Below are 18,650 nucleotides of genomic sequence, written 5' to 3'. Positions count from 1 at the left end.
CTAGATGATGTCTAACTTTTTCACGGGTCTGTTGTGATGTTTGGGGGAAATATATGACTAACGGCAAATTCTAGTGTGCAGTTGTGGCATGATTTAGCACTTGAATAGCTTTGCCTTGTAGGATCTCAGGATCATATAAAAATTTTTTGCTTTCCTATTCAGGACTAAGATTGGTAGTAGTATCTTTTCTTAAAATGATGAGTCACCCAGCTGACACATACTCATTGCCCTGGAAGACATGTTTCCAGCGGTGTTTTGAGATGTACTGAACTACAGCAGCATGTTTTACAACTACACCTGCTATGCTTTGTGTTCTGTGTCACAAGCCAGCAGGTGTGAAAGGATTCAGGTGACAACTGAAACATCAGTTCCGTCCACTCATTTTTGCTTCATTTGGTTTATTTTTGATGGCATGTCATTTTGGCCAAGGAAGTTTACTTGTAGTGTGTTTTTCTTGGGTTAATGTATCCATACGTTGCCACAGTTCTTATGTTCAGAGTAATAATGTCTAAAAGAAAGATATGCACTTTAAAAAAAAAAAAGGAAAATGAATTTGTAATCACTGATTCAGGATCTAGCTGTGCATGTTTCAGGTGATGTGTGTAGAGCAGGCTGTTGAGAGCTAGGCCCCTTCTAGCTGCATCTCCTCCTTTCAGACCAAAGGTGCGTATCCACATTGGACTTCGTATCTGCCAGTTGTCCTGTTTAGTAGTATTGCTGTCTTCTATCCCCTCACATGCACTTGGCTCTGACTCCTAGAAGTTACATCCAAGGATGTCAGGTTATTATCTAATGATGCTGCTGCTGCTTGAGACGGGCCACGCTGTGTAGGCTGCTCTCCGCTGAGCAGCGCCTGCTGTGGGCCCAGTAACTCGGGTTAGGAGGGTCGGGCAGCGCAGTGTTACGTTTTCTGTTCTCATCGTGCTTTGGTGGATGCACAGGATTGCTCTTTGGCCTTTAAGTAAGGAGGACTGCAAAAGGAAGTGGCCTCTCTTGTCACTCGTACCTTTTTAAAGAAGCGGAGACTCAAATGAGGTGTGGTGTGAAGGCCCCCACTTAGAGCCTGCTGATTCTGAGCCCTGATTCAGCTTTCAGTTGGCTCCACACTGAGCTGGCTGGCACGGGGGGCTGAGGGGATGCTGGTGTGTGGCAGGCTGTGTGCCTGAGCCCGTTTCCCACTAGCAGGAGGGAAATGGAGAGCATGCGTGTAGACTACTGTGTCTCATGTGGGCCTGTTTCCATGTATGATTTTAAGACGCACTTTATTAAATTATCTTAAGACTTCACTATATGATCTTTAAAGTTAACATCAATATTTACTTCCAGAATCATTCTTACAGTCACTCTTACGGAATGAAGAAGAGATCTTCTGGTTCTCATAAAGACCCACTGGTTAGTTCTGTTGTGTCTCATATCACAGTATTTTGTGTGGTTGTAAAATTCACTGATCCTTTCAGGGAAATTAAGAATTATGACTGCATTGGTGTGCTCTTCAGGCATTATTGAAACCTGATAATGTACTGAAACATAACTTATCAGAGCCTTATTTAAAAATAATTTTGTGTTCATGTACAAGATTTAATATCAAGTTAACATATGATGGGCTTCCCTGGTATCTCAGCTGGTAAAGAATCCACCTGCAACGCAGGAGACTCTGGTTCGATCCCTTGGTCGGCAAGATCCCCTGGAGAAAAGATAGGATACCCACACCAGTATTCTTGCCTGGAGAATTCCATGGACAGAGGAGCCTGGCAGGCCCCAGTCCATGGGGTCGCAAAGAGTCAGAAATGACTGAGCGACTTTCACTTCACTAACGTATGCTAACCCTGGTGGCTAGAGTTAGGAAAGTGTCACACTCAGTTCATTAATACTGTATTTTCATCTATGAATTGCCCTTTGGAGGACTGTACCTTAATAGGTTTAGTGAGATTCTTATAACTTATTTTGGATATTTGAGTTGATCTAGTTGTGACGTTGGGCTTCCCTGGTGGCTCAGATGGAATCTGCTTGCAATGCGGGAGACCTGGATTTGATCCCTGGGTTGGGAAGATCCCCTAAAGGAGGGCATGGCAGCCCACTCCAGTATTCTTGCCTGGAGAATCCCTCTGAGCAGAGAAGCCTGGTGTGCTACAGTCCATGGAACTGCAAAGAATCGGACACAACTGAACAACTAAGCACAGTTGTGGTATTATAGCCAGTACCAAACTCACGTGTAGCTGTCATTCTGAATGATTGCTTTTTATAGATTTGAGATTTGAGGAACTTGAAATTAATGTTCTGGTAGAACAACAAAGTTTATGATGGCAGAATTCCCATGCTGTCTTGCAGAAAATTCTTCAACCTATAGTGTAATTAAACTGTAGGACTAATAGTGCTCTCCATTCCAGCCAGCCTGCTAAATGACATTGCTGTGGAGAAAAAAAAACGTCTACAGTGCCCATTTGGGGTGCTGGGAACACCTCTTCCCTGTTGAGTTGCAGCAGCACTGGCAGAGGAAGTGCAGCCCAAGCTCCTTGCTAACTCAGGGCTCCCTAGGGTAGGGCTCTGACCATTGGTGAGGTGGAGAGAGGGGTGGGAACCCTTGGCTGGTAGAAATGAGGAAGGAGGTGAGGATGAAATGGGAGGACATTAGTGAGAGGCCCTGGCAGGTGGAGTATTGGGAGCTCTGGGGAGAAGTGAGTCATGGTGTCTCTCAGAGGGTGTGGTGCAGGCAGGTCGGGCAGGGCAAGGTTGCGATGGGAGGAGGGCTGTCCCCTATTGCGTTGTCAACAGTGGAGGAGCCTTCGTTCAGTCAGAGATTGCCTGGGCTTCCTTAACCTTGAGCAAAAAAGATGGCTGAAATTGTTTAGATGATTTCTTTCCCCCCTCAAGCAATCACAATAATGTAATTGCTTCCCTTAGTGTATTGAAGAAGAACCTGCCGTGGACCAAACCATATTTACTGCTCACACTCTTTCTTTGGTAATTTAATTTGATCAGTTTATTTGAACAAACAATGGAATTAGGAGTTTTGAAAAAAAATAGCTTTAATGATTTCTGTATTGTTTCCAAATAGATTATAAAAGTGGTAATTATCCACTCATCCTGGGTTTTTCAAGGACATTCCTAAGTGTGACATGAGAATAATTCACTTCCTATTTCCTTTCTATTTTATCTGAGGGTTTATATTCTTTTTAAAGTAAAAAAAATAGCAATGATTTGGTTTGGAAAGTTAACCTTTAATATTAGTCTTTTTTGAGAGACTTGAAATCGCTGTTATTTTGACTTTGACTTAATATAATGCAAATCTTTAAAATCATTGTTTTGGAGAAGGGATTTGGGAATATCCAATTTTGTCATTATTGTTAGGTTAGCAGCATTTAACCTAAGAAAAATGTGTTTGATTTTGCTTTTTGCAGAGTGGCCTCTACTTTGACCAAAGAAACTATAGCAGTCTTAGACACAGCAAAGCCATCTCTGCCTACTGTTCTCGGGTTTGTCACAAGATTTTTTGGCTTTATTTGTTTTATCCGACTTTAACACATTTCTAATCCCCTGTTTTGCATTTTGACTAGTTAGGACTAATCTGTGAATGGCTGTGTTTGTACAGGTTTGTGATAACTGAATTCACATTGTCTGTGTGAGTGTATCTTTAAATGATGGTAACTATTGAATCACCACACTTATTAATGAGTACCATTTTTTTCCAATTTTTTAAGTGAAAAATATTTACATTTACAACATTTATTAATGAGTACCATTTTTTCCCAATTTTTTAAGTGAAAAATATTTACATTTGCAAAAAAGTTCAAAGAATTATATAGTAACCACCCACATACCTATACTCAGATTCAACAATTAACATTTTTACTGTATTTCCTTTATCGTGTAATTATCTGTCTGACTGTCCCACTGTGTTTCCATCAGTCCATCTTTTTGGGAAGGGCACATTTCAAAAGAAGTTGTAGGCATCAATACATATCACGGTGTGTGTCCTTTTACTAAAAGTGTACATGTGGAAATATAAACTATAAGTGTGATGAGAGGGAATTCCCTGGTGGTCCAGTGGTTAGGGCTCAGCGTTCCACTGCCAGGGCCTGAGTTCAGTCCCTGGTTGGGGAACTGAGATCCCACAAGCTGAGCAGCACGACCAAAAAAATACGTGATGAGAAGAACGTAATTATGTAATGTGAGAATCTCTTGTTCTTTCAAGGCATTTGGCATGCCGTACATTTAGAACATATTAAATATATGGCACGCAGTGCATTTAAAATAATTCAGTTGTCAAAACCTGCATACATGATTTAGTCTTATTTTCCATGTCTGACTGGGCTTAGTGAAAAAGAACTGAAAGTGTACTGAGATGACATCAGGAAAAAAGATTTAATTCCTTTTAAAATAATGCTGTGCCTTGTTTAATGCATGGATTCACTGTGAACAGTATAATTTATCTAATTAAACTAAGGCACTTTGCCCATGGCTCACTCTGAAATATAGGTTTTCTAATCCACTTGGAAAAGAGTGCTTATAGCAATAACTCAGAGCTCATTACCTGGCTCCCCGTAATCAGGATAAGCCCATTTGCTGTCACAGGAGCTGCTGGTAACTACTGCGACGTGGTCACGGTTTGCCACGCTCCCTGTGCCGTGGCCCTTGTCCCCAGAGCATTTTCTTAGGTGGCCCTCTCATCGCCTGACATTAATGTTCAAAGACCAGTGGGACTTAAAACACTTTTATAGAAAACCATTCCAGGTGTTTTTCTTTCTGATCCCTTAAAATTGATAGTTAAAGAGATTTCTAATGGTTAAGTTTTTCTCAGTTTGTGTGTCACTTAACTGCCTTAAACACTTAGGAATTACTGATGAATTATGGAATATAAAATAAGCATAAGCTTTCTGCTTTCATGATTGTGAGACCAGTTCTCCCTGTCTTTTCTTGCTTGTGTTTTGTTTTCGTTTCTTAGCAGTCTTCCTCCCTGTACAGCGACCCTCTGGCGACGTCCAAGAGCTACAGGGTTAGTACTTCCTGCGGAGTGTGGTGCCTTCAGAGTTGCCGGTTCCTTTCCTTCGGGTTAAATCATGCGCTTTCTCCATAGGCCTCCTCCACTGTAAATTCTGGTCTGCTGAGAAGCGCCAGTCTGGTTTGTATTTTCCACTTTCAATGTGTGTACTCTTGGAGGAGCCATTGTCATGATGCTGACTCCAGCTTGACATCTTTCCTCCAAAATAGCCAAGGACACGCAGCTTCGGTGCTGTGTGTACCGCAAAATGTGCTGCCTGTGCTTATAGTACAAAACTTTCGGGGAGTAAAAATGAGCGTGTTCTCCTCACAGTGGTAGATACTGCTGGCTGTTGTGGGCCCTTGCCTAGAATTGGCTTCCTAGAGGAGGTGGATTTGCATGGGTTCCACTCCACTTGCATACTTGTATGAGATGGCTGCCTAGGCATGGGATGTCGTGTTTTTGGAGGGGAACAGCTGTGGCCTTGGCCACATCAATACTCGGCTCTAATGAAGCCAGCTGACTTGAAAGCCAAAACAATCGCTCTGTGTAATGTGCGATGGTGAGTTGGTTGCTTTCAGGCTGTTTTGTTGTGGCCTCTTCTACTGACCGGGAACCTGAGGCTTTGTGCTTAATTTTGTTGTGACACTGGGCAAAGCTTTCTGTACCTCGCTTTCTTACCTGTTTTCTTCCCTCTTTTGAGAGAATAAATTGGTAAATGTTATCCTAATTTCATAACATGATGATGAAAGGCTATGCTGTAACCAGTGGTGCTGTTTGAAATAAAGTGTGAGCCTGAAGCTTTACTGAGGCTGATGCAGGAATTTATGCAGACATAAACGAGTCTTATCACCTCGGGAGGCTGTGCACTTAAACACTATTCTTCAGCTTTTTTGGAACTGAGTACTTTGAAGAAGTTATATCACTTTGAAAATAACTTTGACGCTGAATGGCTAAATGGCATTTCCTTTGTTCTTCAGGTGTCATTGTATAATGGTGGATTATATAACCCTTACGGTTCTCGAACTGTAAGTCCAAGCAGGGGGAGGTGGTGAGGAGGGCGAGGTGTAGGTGGGCACAGTTTACTTAGAAAGAAAAAGCCATTTAATCTGACCTGTAATAACTCTCCAAGCTGTGAGACCCATCAGCTTGTCAACTGTGACTCTCCCCCAAGCTGTGAGAAAGTGCCTGCTGCAAACTGAGGCTTAAGTGTGAAGGCTGTACGAGCAGAGAAACCTCTTTTCTGGCTCATCAGTTCCTCAGGGAGAGGATGAGAATAGCGCTTCTCGGGGCACCCCCTTCTTCTCTCCTTGCTCTTGCTGTGGGCTGCTGGGTCATGAGGGTAGGAGTGCAGTAGGCCTCCAGCCAGGGGAGTAACAGTTACTTTCACCTGGGAACCAGGCTGAGTCAGGTCCAGGGGCACTGATGTATTCCCAGCGGGAAAAGGAGCTGATCGTCATTGTAAAACCTGTCTTCTTGGAAACTTTATAGCCATCTGAATACAGTTTTCACTCATCAAGAACGAGTTCATCCCGAAGCAGTCCTGTGGTGAGCTGCCTGGTCTCTTTGCATGTTCTGTAGACACTTCTGATTGGTTCGTTAATCTGTACTCACAGTTCAGAATATCGAGGGTGTGGTGTGTTTCACCCGTTTGTGCATGGATTGCCATTTTCCTTCAGTACACAAACTCAAGAACTAATTTGTCTGAATTGGTGGTTTCTGTATGAATGTGATTTAGCACATAATTCTTAAATGAGTCTGAATCTAGTGCCATTAGAATTTTTTTTTTTTTGTAACTGTCATGTGGAAATTCTTTTTTTTCCCCCAGTGGTGGTAATGCAGGGTGTGAGTTAGCTGCCCTGTCCTTTTTCTTTCTCCTTTTCATCTCTCCTTTATACATTGAACCATTCCACTTGCTTCCTAGCCCTTCGATCAGTGGAGTGAGAGAAAAAATATATCAACTTTTAAAAAATTGCTACATAAAACACGAAACTGGGACGATTCTAATTACCCAATCTTTCTAGAGTATTAACACTTGTTTTAAATTTATAAATGTAATATTAGCTTAAGGAAAGTACAAAGTAAAAGTCCTCTGGCCCTTTTCTCCTGTTTCTGTCTCCCGAATGCAACCTCTGTTTGTGTATAACCTTTCAGAGATATTTTATGTCTGTACGAGTGTCCTGTGTTTGAACAGTATGCAAGTGACTCATGTACATAATGATGCTTAACTTGTTTTCTTTACTCACAGTATCTTTTCAAATTAGTATATAAAGATTTATTTTATTCTTTTTTGGGGGACATTTAAAAGATTTTCAAAAATAAGTCATGTCCCTTTCTATTTCCACTGAGTGCCTCTTGGAGATTAGTTTTATGTCAGCACATTTTTTTTTAATGGCAATGTATCATCATTCTGTTAGTGCCTGGGCTGTCGATTTGAAAAACTGCTCCCGTTTTGATGAGCTTTTAGGTTGTCAGATTTTTGCTACAACAGATACTTGTACAATGAACATGCTTATACAAATATATTTTTGTGTACTTAGTAGATAGATCTGCATGGTAAATTGCTAATCATGAAATGATGGGAACCAAAGGGTATGTACATTTATATATTACCATATTACCCACCAAAAAGACTGTACTAATTACTATTTTTAATAGCAAATTATGACTTTCTTAGGAACCACCTTGTTATTCTTGATGGTGTTAAAATTAAAGAAATTATTAAGCAGTTTCTTAAAGGTCAGCATAGGTTACTTTGTAGAGTAGAGCAGACAAGTTATATGAACTTTTCTCTATGTATAAGTTTGACTCATTTTCCCTGCCATTTCCAAGTGACATTTATCAAGGATTCCACTCTTACAGTTAACAAAAAGTTATTAAAGGGATGTTTAAGGAGATAAATGCTCTTTCACAGGAGGAAGTTTATATTTAACCCACCTGGTAATAAAATTCCACTTGGCAATTCTTGAGCCTGATGTCATTTTTAGTGTCCCAACTGTGATGGTCCCTTGCCCCAAAAAAAAAGATTATGGTAATGTTTTTAGTTGAGTGTAGAATCTTGTCCTTGTGTGCTGGCTACATGTTATTTCATTTGCAAGTTGGGACTCAGAGTTATTCCCCCAGTGATGCCAGAATGGCTCCTTGGTGAAGTCAGAATGGAGGCAGCCTGCACACTGCAGGTGCGTCCCACTGCTGCTGACGGAGGAGGGGACCACGCAGTAGCGTGAGGGACACATGGAGATGTGCTGCGCAGGAGTGAGTGAGGGACAGCAGGGATCGTCATTTCAGTGTCCTCGGTGTAGGAAGTCCTGTGTTTGACATATTATTTCATTTGAGAAGATGATTTTTTTCCTCTCTCAAACTGAAAGACAGTGTATTTATTGACTTAATGAATTATAAGATTATAATTCATTGTAATAAGTGGATCCCAGAGGGCCTAGAGGTTTAAAAAGCATGAGGTCCCTAGCAGGTTTTGGCTAGTAGAGTCATGCTTCGCCCCCCTTTTTCTTTCATTCAACTTAAAAGGTAAACACTATTTTAATCTTTGTGCTTTTGCGAACTATCTTTTGGTTTTTGGTGATTATTCATTATGCCTCAAAACAGCTTTTTGGTTTAATGGCGCACAGTAGTGGTACTAATTGCAATCAATACTCATAGAGAGCATTTGCGTGTTTCCCAAAGCCTGCCTTCCTGTCCTTATGGTCACGGAAAGACCATATACCTATAGTGAAAGTGCATCTTTGTCATTATCTACTTTTAATATCCATAGTTCATCGACGATGACACTGCAAGCATTGCGTCTTCTGGTTGCGCCAGCCGTAGGCGAAGGGACAGCGTGGTGAGCGTGTTTTGCATGCAAACACATCTAATAAGTTTTAAAATTGCAACACTGTGTGATCACATGAAATCTATTGCAAACTGAAATTTGCACTTGCTGAAATGAGCATTTTCTTCAAATTTAGTTTATATGAATAATTTACCTTCAGAAATGTATTCCTGAGAATACATTTTCTCAGTGGGCTGTGTAAACTTTCCTAATGACACCTCTTATGTGCTAGTCATTATGTACTTGACAGATTTTCACTTTTTATTCTTTGTTGCTGTTTTATGCACATGCATGCATATGCACAGTTCACCAAAAACAAAAAAATTTTCAAACAAGATTAATGTTTCCACATTCTTTAAAACTCATTACTATGGATTACAAATCATGCTGCCATTAATTAGTAGTTTTCTTCACTATGTATTTAACTATTGTTTATATGTCTTTTAAGACCTGTGAATTTTTTGAGTTGCTGATGCCAAAATTTAAAAATACTGTCTTAGAATTCAACTAGAGTTACAATTGTAAAGGTAAGAAATAGCTATGTTAGAATATAAATTATATGATTTCAGGTTTTTTTATGAAACAAGCAATTTTACAGAGAGCTGATGACATTTTTGCTTTATTAAGAATTGATTTGAAAATTACTTTGAGAATGGTGTGTCAGATTAGAGCTAAAAGAAGAAAAGAGAGCCCAATAACTGAGAGGCTATAGAGGCTATAATTCCTTTAAGAAATTAGAAGGCCATTTACTTTGAGCCATGTTTTGTGAAAGATTGTGAACCCAAGTTTTTCATAGAAAAGGGGAACAGCAAGAGTTTGTGAGCTTTGTTGCCAGAAATACAGTGATTGAACTAAGACAGTTTTGGTTCCTTGGCAAGCCAGATAATGCTCATCATCATGGCTGAAGAGGAGAGAACAGTCCCCGACACCCGAAAACACCCTGGCAAGTGGTGGGGTGGAAAGGGCAGGGCTTGGACCGCTGCTCCCACCTGTTAGTTGTGTTAATAGTGGTTCCTTTACTCATTATTTTTACCTGTTTAATGAGTATGTAATCACTATCTTTGTAGGTAGGCTTAATATATGATGTAAATGAACTATCGAAATTCTGAGATAGTGGGTACCTTTATAGTATTATATGTAAATTTAAGTTGCATTACTGTTACTGTAAACAAGAATACTATTGCATGATCATCTCAGCTCTTCATAAAACTTCATATTTGTAAGCCTTAAAGAAGGCAGCTGAGTGCATGGGCTTCCAGATTCCTTTCTGGAAGAGAAGAGTTTTTGAGCAAGGATATCAGACAGAACTGAGGTAAGCAGTAGCTGATGAGTGAGGTAATGAATGTTCATTGATTAAAGCAATTATCCTTCAATAAAAAGAAAAGAATGTTCATTGTTTTTTAATTCAACAAATGCTTATGGAGTGAGTACCAGTTATATATGAGGCACTGTGTTAATGGCTGGGAATAATGCTACACAGGCCAGATTGCTGACTTCGTGGAGCTTATATCCTAATGAAAGAAATAGGGGGGGAAAACTGGTAAAGGAAGGAACAAAAAGAGAAAGTAAACCCAGAGACTGTGAAGAGAAAAAGCAGGTGATATGATAGAGGACATTGAGTGGAGTGTGTGTCCCCTCGGGATGGGGTGATCAGAGAAGGCGTCTCCAAGGGAGGTGACCTTTGAGCTGAGAGTTCTTAGGCCAGTGCCAACAGCTAAGGTGGGAAGAGACTGTTGTGTTTAGGGAGCCAGAAAGAGGCCAGTGTAGTTCCTTCATTGTTCTGTTGTACAGTTCCTGGTCCTGAGAAATATGAAGAAGAGGAAACGGGGTAAAAGGCACAATAAATACTCTGCAGGTGGTTCTGCATTCAGCATATATGTGCTTAGCAGAGTCAATAGCTATAATGCATTATACATTTGTGGAATATAGTGGAGGCTTTAGGTAAATGCTATCGTAGAATCCCTCGTTATGAGGGTGATGCTCCTCTTCAGGCAGTAGATGGTGATCTCTGTAGCATAAAACTCTGACTAAAATTAAGAGGAGTTTATTTTAGGGAGCTGTGAAGTCATTTTGGAGCCCTTTACATTTCTTTCTTACCTTCTTGAGTGGGTAATCACAGCACTTCCCTCATTTCATTTCTTGATACTTTATCACACAACAAAAAGAAAAAAGAAGGTTTCCCCTCATATGACAATGTTATCGTTTTGTTCTCTCTCTTCTTAATTTTAAAGCATCTCATTTTTTCTAACTGAAAGGTTTCTGCCGCTGATTATTTTAGTCGCTCCAATCGTAGGGGGAGCGTCGTCTCTGACGTGGATGACGTGAGCATCCCAGATCTGACCAGCGTGAGTGCAGCGCATGGGGACCCACTGTCTCAGGCTTGTGACTAACAGCTAATACAGTAGCTATTTTAAAATCAGAATTTAATTTATTTGAGTACACTAGCATTAAATAGTTTTTTGTTTTGTTTCAAAATGTGTACATTGATATGTTCTTATTTTTTTAAACACTTTTTCCTATGGAAATTTTCCAGAAGCAGCCCGAACAATTATTAGCCAATTTTGTTTCATCTATTTCTTCCTCTTTCCCTCCTTATCTTCCCCTGAATTATTTTAAAGCAAATCCCATACATCATGCCATTTCCCAATAAATCGTTCAGTATGCCTCTCTAGTTAAGAACTTTTTTCTTATTTATTGTTTCTTTTTTCTTATTTCTTATCAAACCTAAGAAAAGGATAAAAACTCCTTAAACCCTTCTAATACCTTTCCCATATTTAGATATTCCTGATTGGTCTTAAAATTTTTCTTCTCTTTTCATTTTGGTGAATCTATAAATTTTTAGGTGGACTTTGAAGGTTGAACAATAAAATACACTACTTAGTAAAATGTCACTAATTCACCGTAACTGGGAAGAATCCGAATAGATTTTGAGCATTTGGATTATGGCGTTGTGTTTGAAGAAGTGCCTGCCCGCTGCCTTCACATTCGTTATGTGTGCTGTCTACTGAGTCATGGTCAACTCTTTGCGACCCCATGGACTGTAGCCTGTTAGACTCCTCTGTCCATGGAATTCTCCAGCAAGAATGTTAGATTGGATTACCTTTCCTCCTCCAGGGGATCTTCCCAATCAGGGATCAAACTGTGTTTCCTGAATTCCCTGCATTGCCAGGCAGATTCTTTTACCACTGGGCCGCCTGGCAAGCCCTCACATTCACTGCGAACTGCATTTAGGAAAGCGTGTCCAGTAGAGGTGCCTGGAGGCATTTTCCTTGATGAGGGACCCACAGCAGCAGATGTCCGCCTGCCTGGTATATCTAACAGCCTGATTTTCTGTCTGTGTAACACCTTCTCTCTGTTGCTGACATTAGTGTTGCTTTGTGTTGTTTTGCCCTTGAACCAATAACTGCTCTAGTTATCAACTCTTTCAAGCAGATGAGGCAGTTTCTTAACAAAAAATTAGACCCTTTTTTAAATGAAGAGATAGTTCTTTATATTTAGCACATCACAGATTGTATTTAAATAGCTACTTCTGAGTGACTGATCCTAGAAAACAGTTCTAAGTGTGGTCCTCAAGTATTCCAGATTGTTGGCTCTCAAAGCTGGCTGAGCAACAGCCCGTGTCTTGGCTTTCATCAGATCAAAGAATCTCTCTGCACCCAAGTTAGAAGACTGACTCCCAGGTCTTTCCCCTGGAATATTGCCTATTTTATTAATTTGCTTATTAACCTGTTTTTTCATAGATAGAATCAATTTATTATGTACCCCCTTTCTCTTGAAAACTTTGAATCCGTTTAGCACCTAATGTGATGTCTGAATTACTGGTTATGTCCTCCTTATGTTTATTTCTTCGCAGTTTATTGTAGTAACTATACAGAAGTGAAAAGATTGACTTTATTTTTAAAGTCTTCCACTGCTGCTTGTAATTAAATAAAACTCTTCTCCCAGTAATTATTTTTATTTATCCACACATTTTAATAAAAATTATACATATTAAAGATATATAACTAATGATTTGGATTTGATACACATGTATATAAGCTTCTTGTTGTTAATTTAGTCGCTAAGTCGTGTCCAGCTCTTTTGCAACCCCATGGACTGTAGCCCGCCAGGCTCCTCTGTCCATGGGATTTCCCAGGCAAGAATACTGGAGTGGGTTGCCATTTCCTTCTCTGGGGGTCTTGCTGATCCAGGGACAAACCCTGCATCTCCTGCATTGGCAAGAGGATTCTTTACCACTGATCCACCAGGGAAGCCCCCATATAGGCTATGCCTATGTATACCAAGTCATGCTGTGCACCTTATAACATAAGCACAGGATTCTCCAGAGCGTTAGTTGGTAAACTTGGCCAGCACTCTGTTTTATAGCCTATGAGCCGCAGTGATTTTTTTTTTTTTTTCCTGAATGGTTGTCTAAGTACCTATGTAATATCCTTAATTTTGCCTCTTGGCACAGCCTAAAATGCATGTATATGTTGGTCCCTTCTCTGGAGCAAAAAAAAAAAAAAAAGTCTAATAATTTCCTCTAAAGGTTATACTGTAATTCAGCTCATTATAAACAAAAAGTGGACTTTATGTTGGTAAGCTCTCCACCCCCCACTCCCTCCCTCACACATATGCTTTTTAAAAGGATAAGCTGAAATCTGCATTTTTATGTGAAATATCTTGGGGTTTTTTTCTTTAAGTGATGAAGTACTCACTTTTATTCAGCAAGCAAATGTATTTTTTTCAGTCTGGGCATTTTTAGGACAGCATAATTTGGCATGAAGCAATGATCTATAAAGGAATTTTCTTATTAAATATGATCCTGTGGCGTTTTGAACAAATTCCTCATTAATGCCTATGGACTACATTTTATACTAAATACAATTTAAAAAAGATTTACTGAGGTGCTGGGAGAGGGACAGGAAGACCTAAGCCAGTTTAATATTGCTCAGAAAATGTGAGGAACAAAGGGCAAACCAGTAGTTACCACTGCTCCTGAAGAAAGCGTCCTTGTAGCTGGGGGCTTGGATCTTCTGTTTTTTAGGGTTTTCTCCAAATAGAATTTTTAAATAACATTATCAAGTCAGTATATACATGTAAATTAGAAGTTAACAAAGGATTAGACTCCAGTGACTGCTTTAAGCAAAGAAAAGTGAAAGTCCATGGAATTCTCCAGGCCAGAATACTGGAGTGGGTAGCCTTTCCCTTCTCCAGGGGATCTTCCCAACCCAGGGATCGAACCCAGGTCTCCCGCATTGCAGGCGGATTCTTTACCAGCTAAGCTACCAGGGAAGCATAAGCAAACTATACTATAAATACTTCACTGGATTATAATTTTATACCTTAAAAAAAAAAAGTTTGTTCAAATGCCTTAATACTCTTATCTCTTGATCACATATTATATTAGATTTATGATACGGGTGACAGAAGGGTTGCTGCTTGCTGAAAGTGGCTCTCCATATCAGATGTGCATAGCTCAGTTACATCAAATCCCCAGTGTCCTTTTAAAAAAGAAATATAATTTAGAACAAAGTGCATCTTTATTTCTAAACAACCCTTTCAAATCACGGTATTGAAATGTATTCACAGCTAAAATTCTGTTTCCCTTCAAAAAGATTCTGTTATGTTTTACCATTTTAGTAGGACAAAATTATCGGTCACAGTAGTCATATGCTGAGACAAGGCCAATGGGCCTCTTCATCTGAGAATAAGAAATACCTTTCTTTGAAACAGAGGGTTTCAAAGATTTGACAAGATATGTATTCTAAGAAATATTTTTCATGTGCTAATTTCCACAGATAATCATGGAGTTTAGACTTAAAGAGAAACAATCTGTGTTCTATGATGTTAAAAGCATTTTCAGATTTCCCAGACATAGATAAGATAAAGGGATTTATCACCAAAATATAGAAAAGATGACAGTTGACACTTTGTTTACTGGTTGATAATTTGAAATTCTTGAAAGCAGCAGTGAACTTTGCCATCATGTGCTCTTCTTTGCAGATTAACACGAATGTAAAATATTACAAGCCTGTTAGCTAGCTTTCTGTTTCCAAGTATCAAGGAAACCCTTTTCTTGATGGGAAAAATACATATTTAATTATTTAGGAATGTACTTGAAAGTTTTTGAGAGTAGTAAGCTGTCGTCAGTATTCATAAGCAAGTTCTGAGGTCTTTACTAATGATTTATTTTCAGTATTCTTTTCTTTCTCAGTTTAATTTGCTTGTTTTAGAAAATTGTGACCATATAATACTATACATAGAGCCTTTGTTTTCTGACTTTTCATATTACTACATACTCATTTTTTCTGTGTTATTCATAAACAACAATTTTTGAAAAATCAGCTATAGTCACCATGTTTTACATTAGATCCTCAGACTTTGTCTTACAGCTTTGTAAGTTTGTACCCTTTTACCAGCAGCGTTTCCTTCGTTTATACCTTAGCATATTAAATATGACTCCATTTTATTCCATTTAAGACCCTTTCCAGGATCTGGTGGAGTCTTAGGGTCGTCATTTTGAACACTAGCTTCTTGTTGCAGGGCAGCTAAGTAGACCTCCTGGGGCATTTAGAACACCAGGATTCAGCTAGCTTCTGTCTAAATGGAAGGCTGCGCATAACGTGGCATGAGGAGAAGTTGGGAGTCTCTGGCCAGGTCCCTGCAGCCAAAATAACTGGGCTGCGGTGGGGCTGCTCTCAGCGCTTTCGCTGCCTCCGCAGTCCTGAAGTTTGGCCCGTGACCAGCCTGGGCTGCGGCAGTTCTGTCAGAGGATAGTGACAGCAGGAGGCTCGACCCTGTGGTCGACTAGGCCACGGACGCCCCCTCTGAACTGTAAGGTTTCTCTCAGGTGTCTGCCTGTGAAAAAATGGGTGGGTTGGGGGTCATTTGTTTGAGAGCGAATTAAGGGATAGCATTTCAGGTGGACCTGGAAGATTGCTTCTGAATGCTGCCTGTTTATCTCTGTAACTCATTAGGAGAAGAGAGTTGGAAGGCACTCTAAGGAGAATAAGGCGGTCTGTTTAGATGTAGTATTTCTTTTGTTCTGAGGAGTAACACGTTAAATATTAAGCAATAGATTTTTACTAGTATAGACATGAGGAAGGTAATTCCTTCTTATGGCAGTATTTGCCAACATGAAAAACTATTGTTATTGCTTGTTTGTTTTAAGACCTTTCATATGTGGTTTTAAGAAGTCAAAATGAAGTAATGTCCATTCTTTTTTAAGGGTATTGTAGTAAGAAGCAGCAAAAATAATTCAAAGGCTAAGACAGGATTTATGTTCTGATTTAGTACTTATAGAAAAAGGTGTTTACTGAGACAGGAAATGAACATGATAAATGTAATTTTTTAAAAAAGAAAACTTTCAAATATGAGGAAGTTAGAGTGAAGTGATCTGAACTGAGCCAGAAATAATGATGTTTTGTGTTTTAATAATTAACTGAGGGCAGTTTTCAAATCTCTTCTCTAGATTGGGCTGGAAGGATTATTGGTCTAGAAGTTGGGGGTCTGGGTATATTTTCACTTAGTTAACTTTCTCTGTGATTTTTTTACTCCCTAGTGGTAATCGGGACAGTCTATACAAGTAAATAATAGGGAAAAATTGACAAAACCGAGATCTGGATCCAGCTCTGGCATTTAGTTGTTCATCCTTCAGCAAGATCTAAAATTTCTCTTTCCTCAGCTATAAAGTCAGAGTTTTAGGCGAGACCTTTAAGGTACTTCTCTTCTTGAAACACTAACTGAAACGACCCTAAGGCCTGTCTGTGAGAGAGAGGATAACTAGTTATGCTATCTCCAGACAGTAGGGTACTACTCAGCTGTTAAATGAGGTCAGTCTGTAGGTGCAGAAGAAGTGTAGTTCATTTATTCATTCATCTGACAAGTTTTTAGTCCTTCTGTATGCCAGGTGCTATTCTTGGTGTTAGGAATACAGAAAAGAATGTACAGACATGAAGTTTACATCAAAGAGAGAGATCAGATAGGAAGTAGATTAATAAGTATCATGGGGTCAGGGAGTGAGAAATACCATGAAGAAAAATACTTTCTCTAATCTCTGAAACATGGTGAGGGAAAAGAGAACATATGGGATGTATTTGGGACACCACTGTTAGAATTTTGTAAAGCCTTGGGAGTAGATTGCCCTTGAGGGTAGCACATGCCCTTTGTGCTGTTTGATTTTTTTCTTTTTTTAGATACTTGTGCATGTTTGTTAAAAAGCAAACACAAAAAGCATACAAGCAAATCCTCAGACTGTGGAGAAATTCTTTTGAGGATACATTTAACATGCTGTAGTCCAGTCTGAACTTTTTTGGCTGAGTGTGCTAGCTTATCTATGTGTCTTGTGTACTAATAATGTAATAAAGTTTTTTGGCTTTTGGTTTTATCAGACTTTTTCTTCTGACATGTATGAGTATTTGTGTGTGTGTGTGACTTTTGCAATGCTAGAGTTTACATTTATATGTAGTTTCTTTAGTTGTTTCAAATACCATGAAAAGAAAAATCTATGCAAAAGTTCTAACCTTTTTCATAAGGATAGCTTGCTTACTCTGTCTTCCTTGAATAAGAATTGAAGTTAACATCTTGTCTTCTGTGTCCCAACTTTTATTTCAGTTTTAGTATGTTTACTTTTAAGGATCCAAGTATCAGTTGAACTTGGAGAACCCAAATGGTGTCACTTCTTTTTTTCTTCCACCTTAAAAGAATCGAAAGGCTCAACGTCTTTTCTGATTTTTATCTCTGTTCTTTTCTAGTTGGATGAAAAATCTGATAAACAGTATGCTGAAAATTACACAAGGGTGAGTATGTAAATTCCTAAGGAAATTAAGTTGTTGAGGTCACCAGCTTACTACTATTCTTGATTTTACAACAGTTTAACTCATGGAGTTACTCTTCCTTTCTTCATCTACTTCCTGTCCTTGACCCCCAGATTCCTCTGCAGTTGAATCATGTGAAGCCCTGGGAAGAGAGGAGACACTGCATTTTATTTCCTTGCATGTCACCTCCTAAACTTGTGGCTGCTCTTTTGATTTTCAGTCCTCTAGAATTTCACCCTGAGAAGAAACCATTACACACTGGAAATGGGGAAGTGTCTTTAGGAATAGTGGTGACAGACTCTGAAGGTTTTCTTTCTTTTTTCCTGTATAGAGAAATTATTTCTTTGAAGTGAAATAATTCCTTTTAAGGAGTTGCTTTGTGTTTAAAAAAAAAAAAAAGTCTCTAACTTTCTTCTAGAAACATTTTTAGAAAGTCATCCTAGGAAATTATCTGTATTAATTTTTCACTATGCCCCCAATGATATGCCAGTTCTGTCCAGTAGAAATGTAGTGCAAGCCACAAATGTAAGCCACATGTGAATTTTCTAGCAGCCACACTAAAATAGTAAAAGGAAACAGATACAATTAATTCAAATGATATATTTTATTTAACCCCAGTGTCCAAAATATTTTAAGCATAATCAACATGAAAACTTATCAGTGAGATATTTTGCATTCTTTTTTCCACATCAAGAGTTCAAAACCTGGTGTGTATTTCACACCTGAGAAAGAATTCTCAGTTTGGACCAGTCACATTCCAAGTGCTCAGTTGCCGCATGCGGCTAGTTGTCTGCTGAATTGTCTGCCCAAATCTCTGCCGTTTATTAATTCAGGAGCATCATCCACAGCTGAGGGGAAAATGCTGCTGCTCTCAGCTGCAGACAGTGTCTCCAGCTTTTATCAACAAAGTGTTGGGAAAAGAAAAGTTTCTAAAGAAGCAGCTTCAGGAACCTAATAATTAGCATACCAACAGAGCATTCTGAAACTGTTCAAAATCCAGCTGATGTCCTCACCCCAGCGCTGTTTACAGTACAGTAAAGATAAACTT

The 18,650-nt window shown here is 39.2% G+C and overlaps 1 protein-coding gene across 5 annotated transcripts in view; it reads left to right on the top strand.

Moving 5' to 3' along the window:
* LRRFIP2 (LRR binding FLII interacting protein 2) overlaps positions 1–18,650 on the top strand; it is a 110,128-nt gene that overhangs the window by 56,392 nt on the left and 35,086 nt on the right. For 2 of the 5 annotated variants that reach the window (XM_052636224.1, XM_052636195.1), the window contains exons 8-16: positions 1,327–1,392; positions 3,399–3,473; positions 4,943–4,993; positions 5,075–5,119; positions 5,959–6,006; positions 6,470–6,526; positions 8,748–8,816; positions 11,060–11,149; positions 17,540–17,584. In XM_052636224.1, coding sequence (XP_052492184.1) covers positions 1,327–1,392; positions 3,399–3,473; positions 4,943–4,993; positions 5,075–5,119; positions 5,959–6,006; positions 6,470–6,526; positions 8,748–8,816; positions 11,060–11,149; positions 17,540–17,584 — 546 coding nt within the window. The remainder of the gene's footprint in view (positions 1–1,326; positions 1,393–3,398; positions 3,474–4,942; positions 4,994–5,074; positions 5,120–5,958; positions 6,007–6,469; positions 6,527–8,747; positions 8,817–11,059; positions 11,150–17,539; positions 17,585–18,650) is intronic. The other 3 variants (XM_052636202.1, XM_052636216.1, XM_052636208.1) reach the window with 3 other exon arrangements.

The sequence above is a fragment of the Budorcas taxicolor genome, chromosome 1 (assembly GCF_023091745.1).
Source record: "Budorcas taxicolor isolate Tak-1 chromosome 1, Takin1.1, whole genome shotgun sequence".
In the NCBI taxonomy this organism is placed as follows: Eukaryota; Metazoa; Chordata; class Mammalia; order Artiodactyla; family Bovidae; genus Budorcas; species Budorcas taxicolor.
The sequence above is the reverse complement of the archived record's forward strand: the minus strand, read 5'-3'. Positions and strand labels throughout refer to the sequence as shown.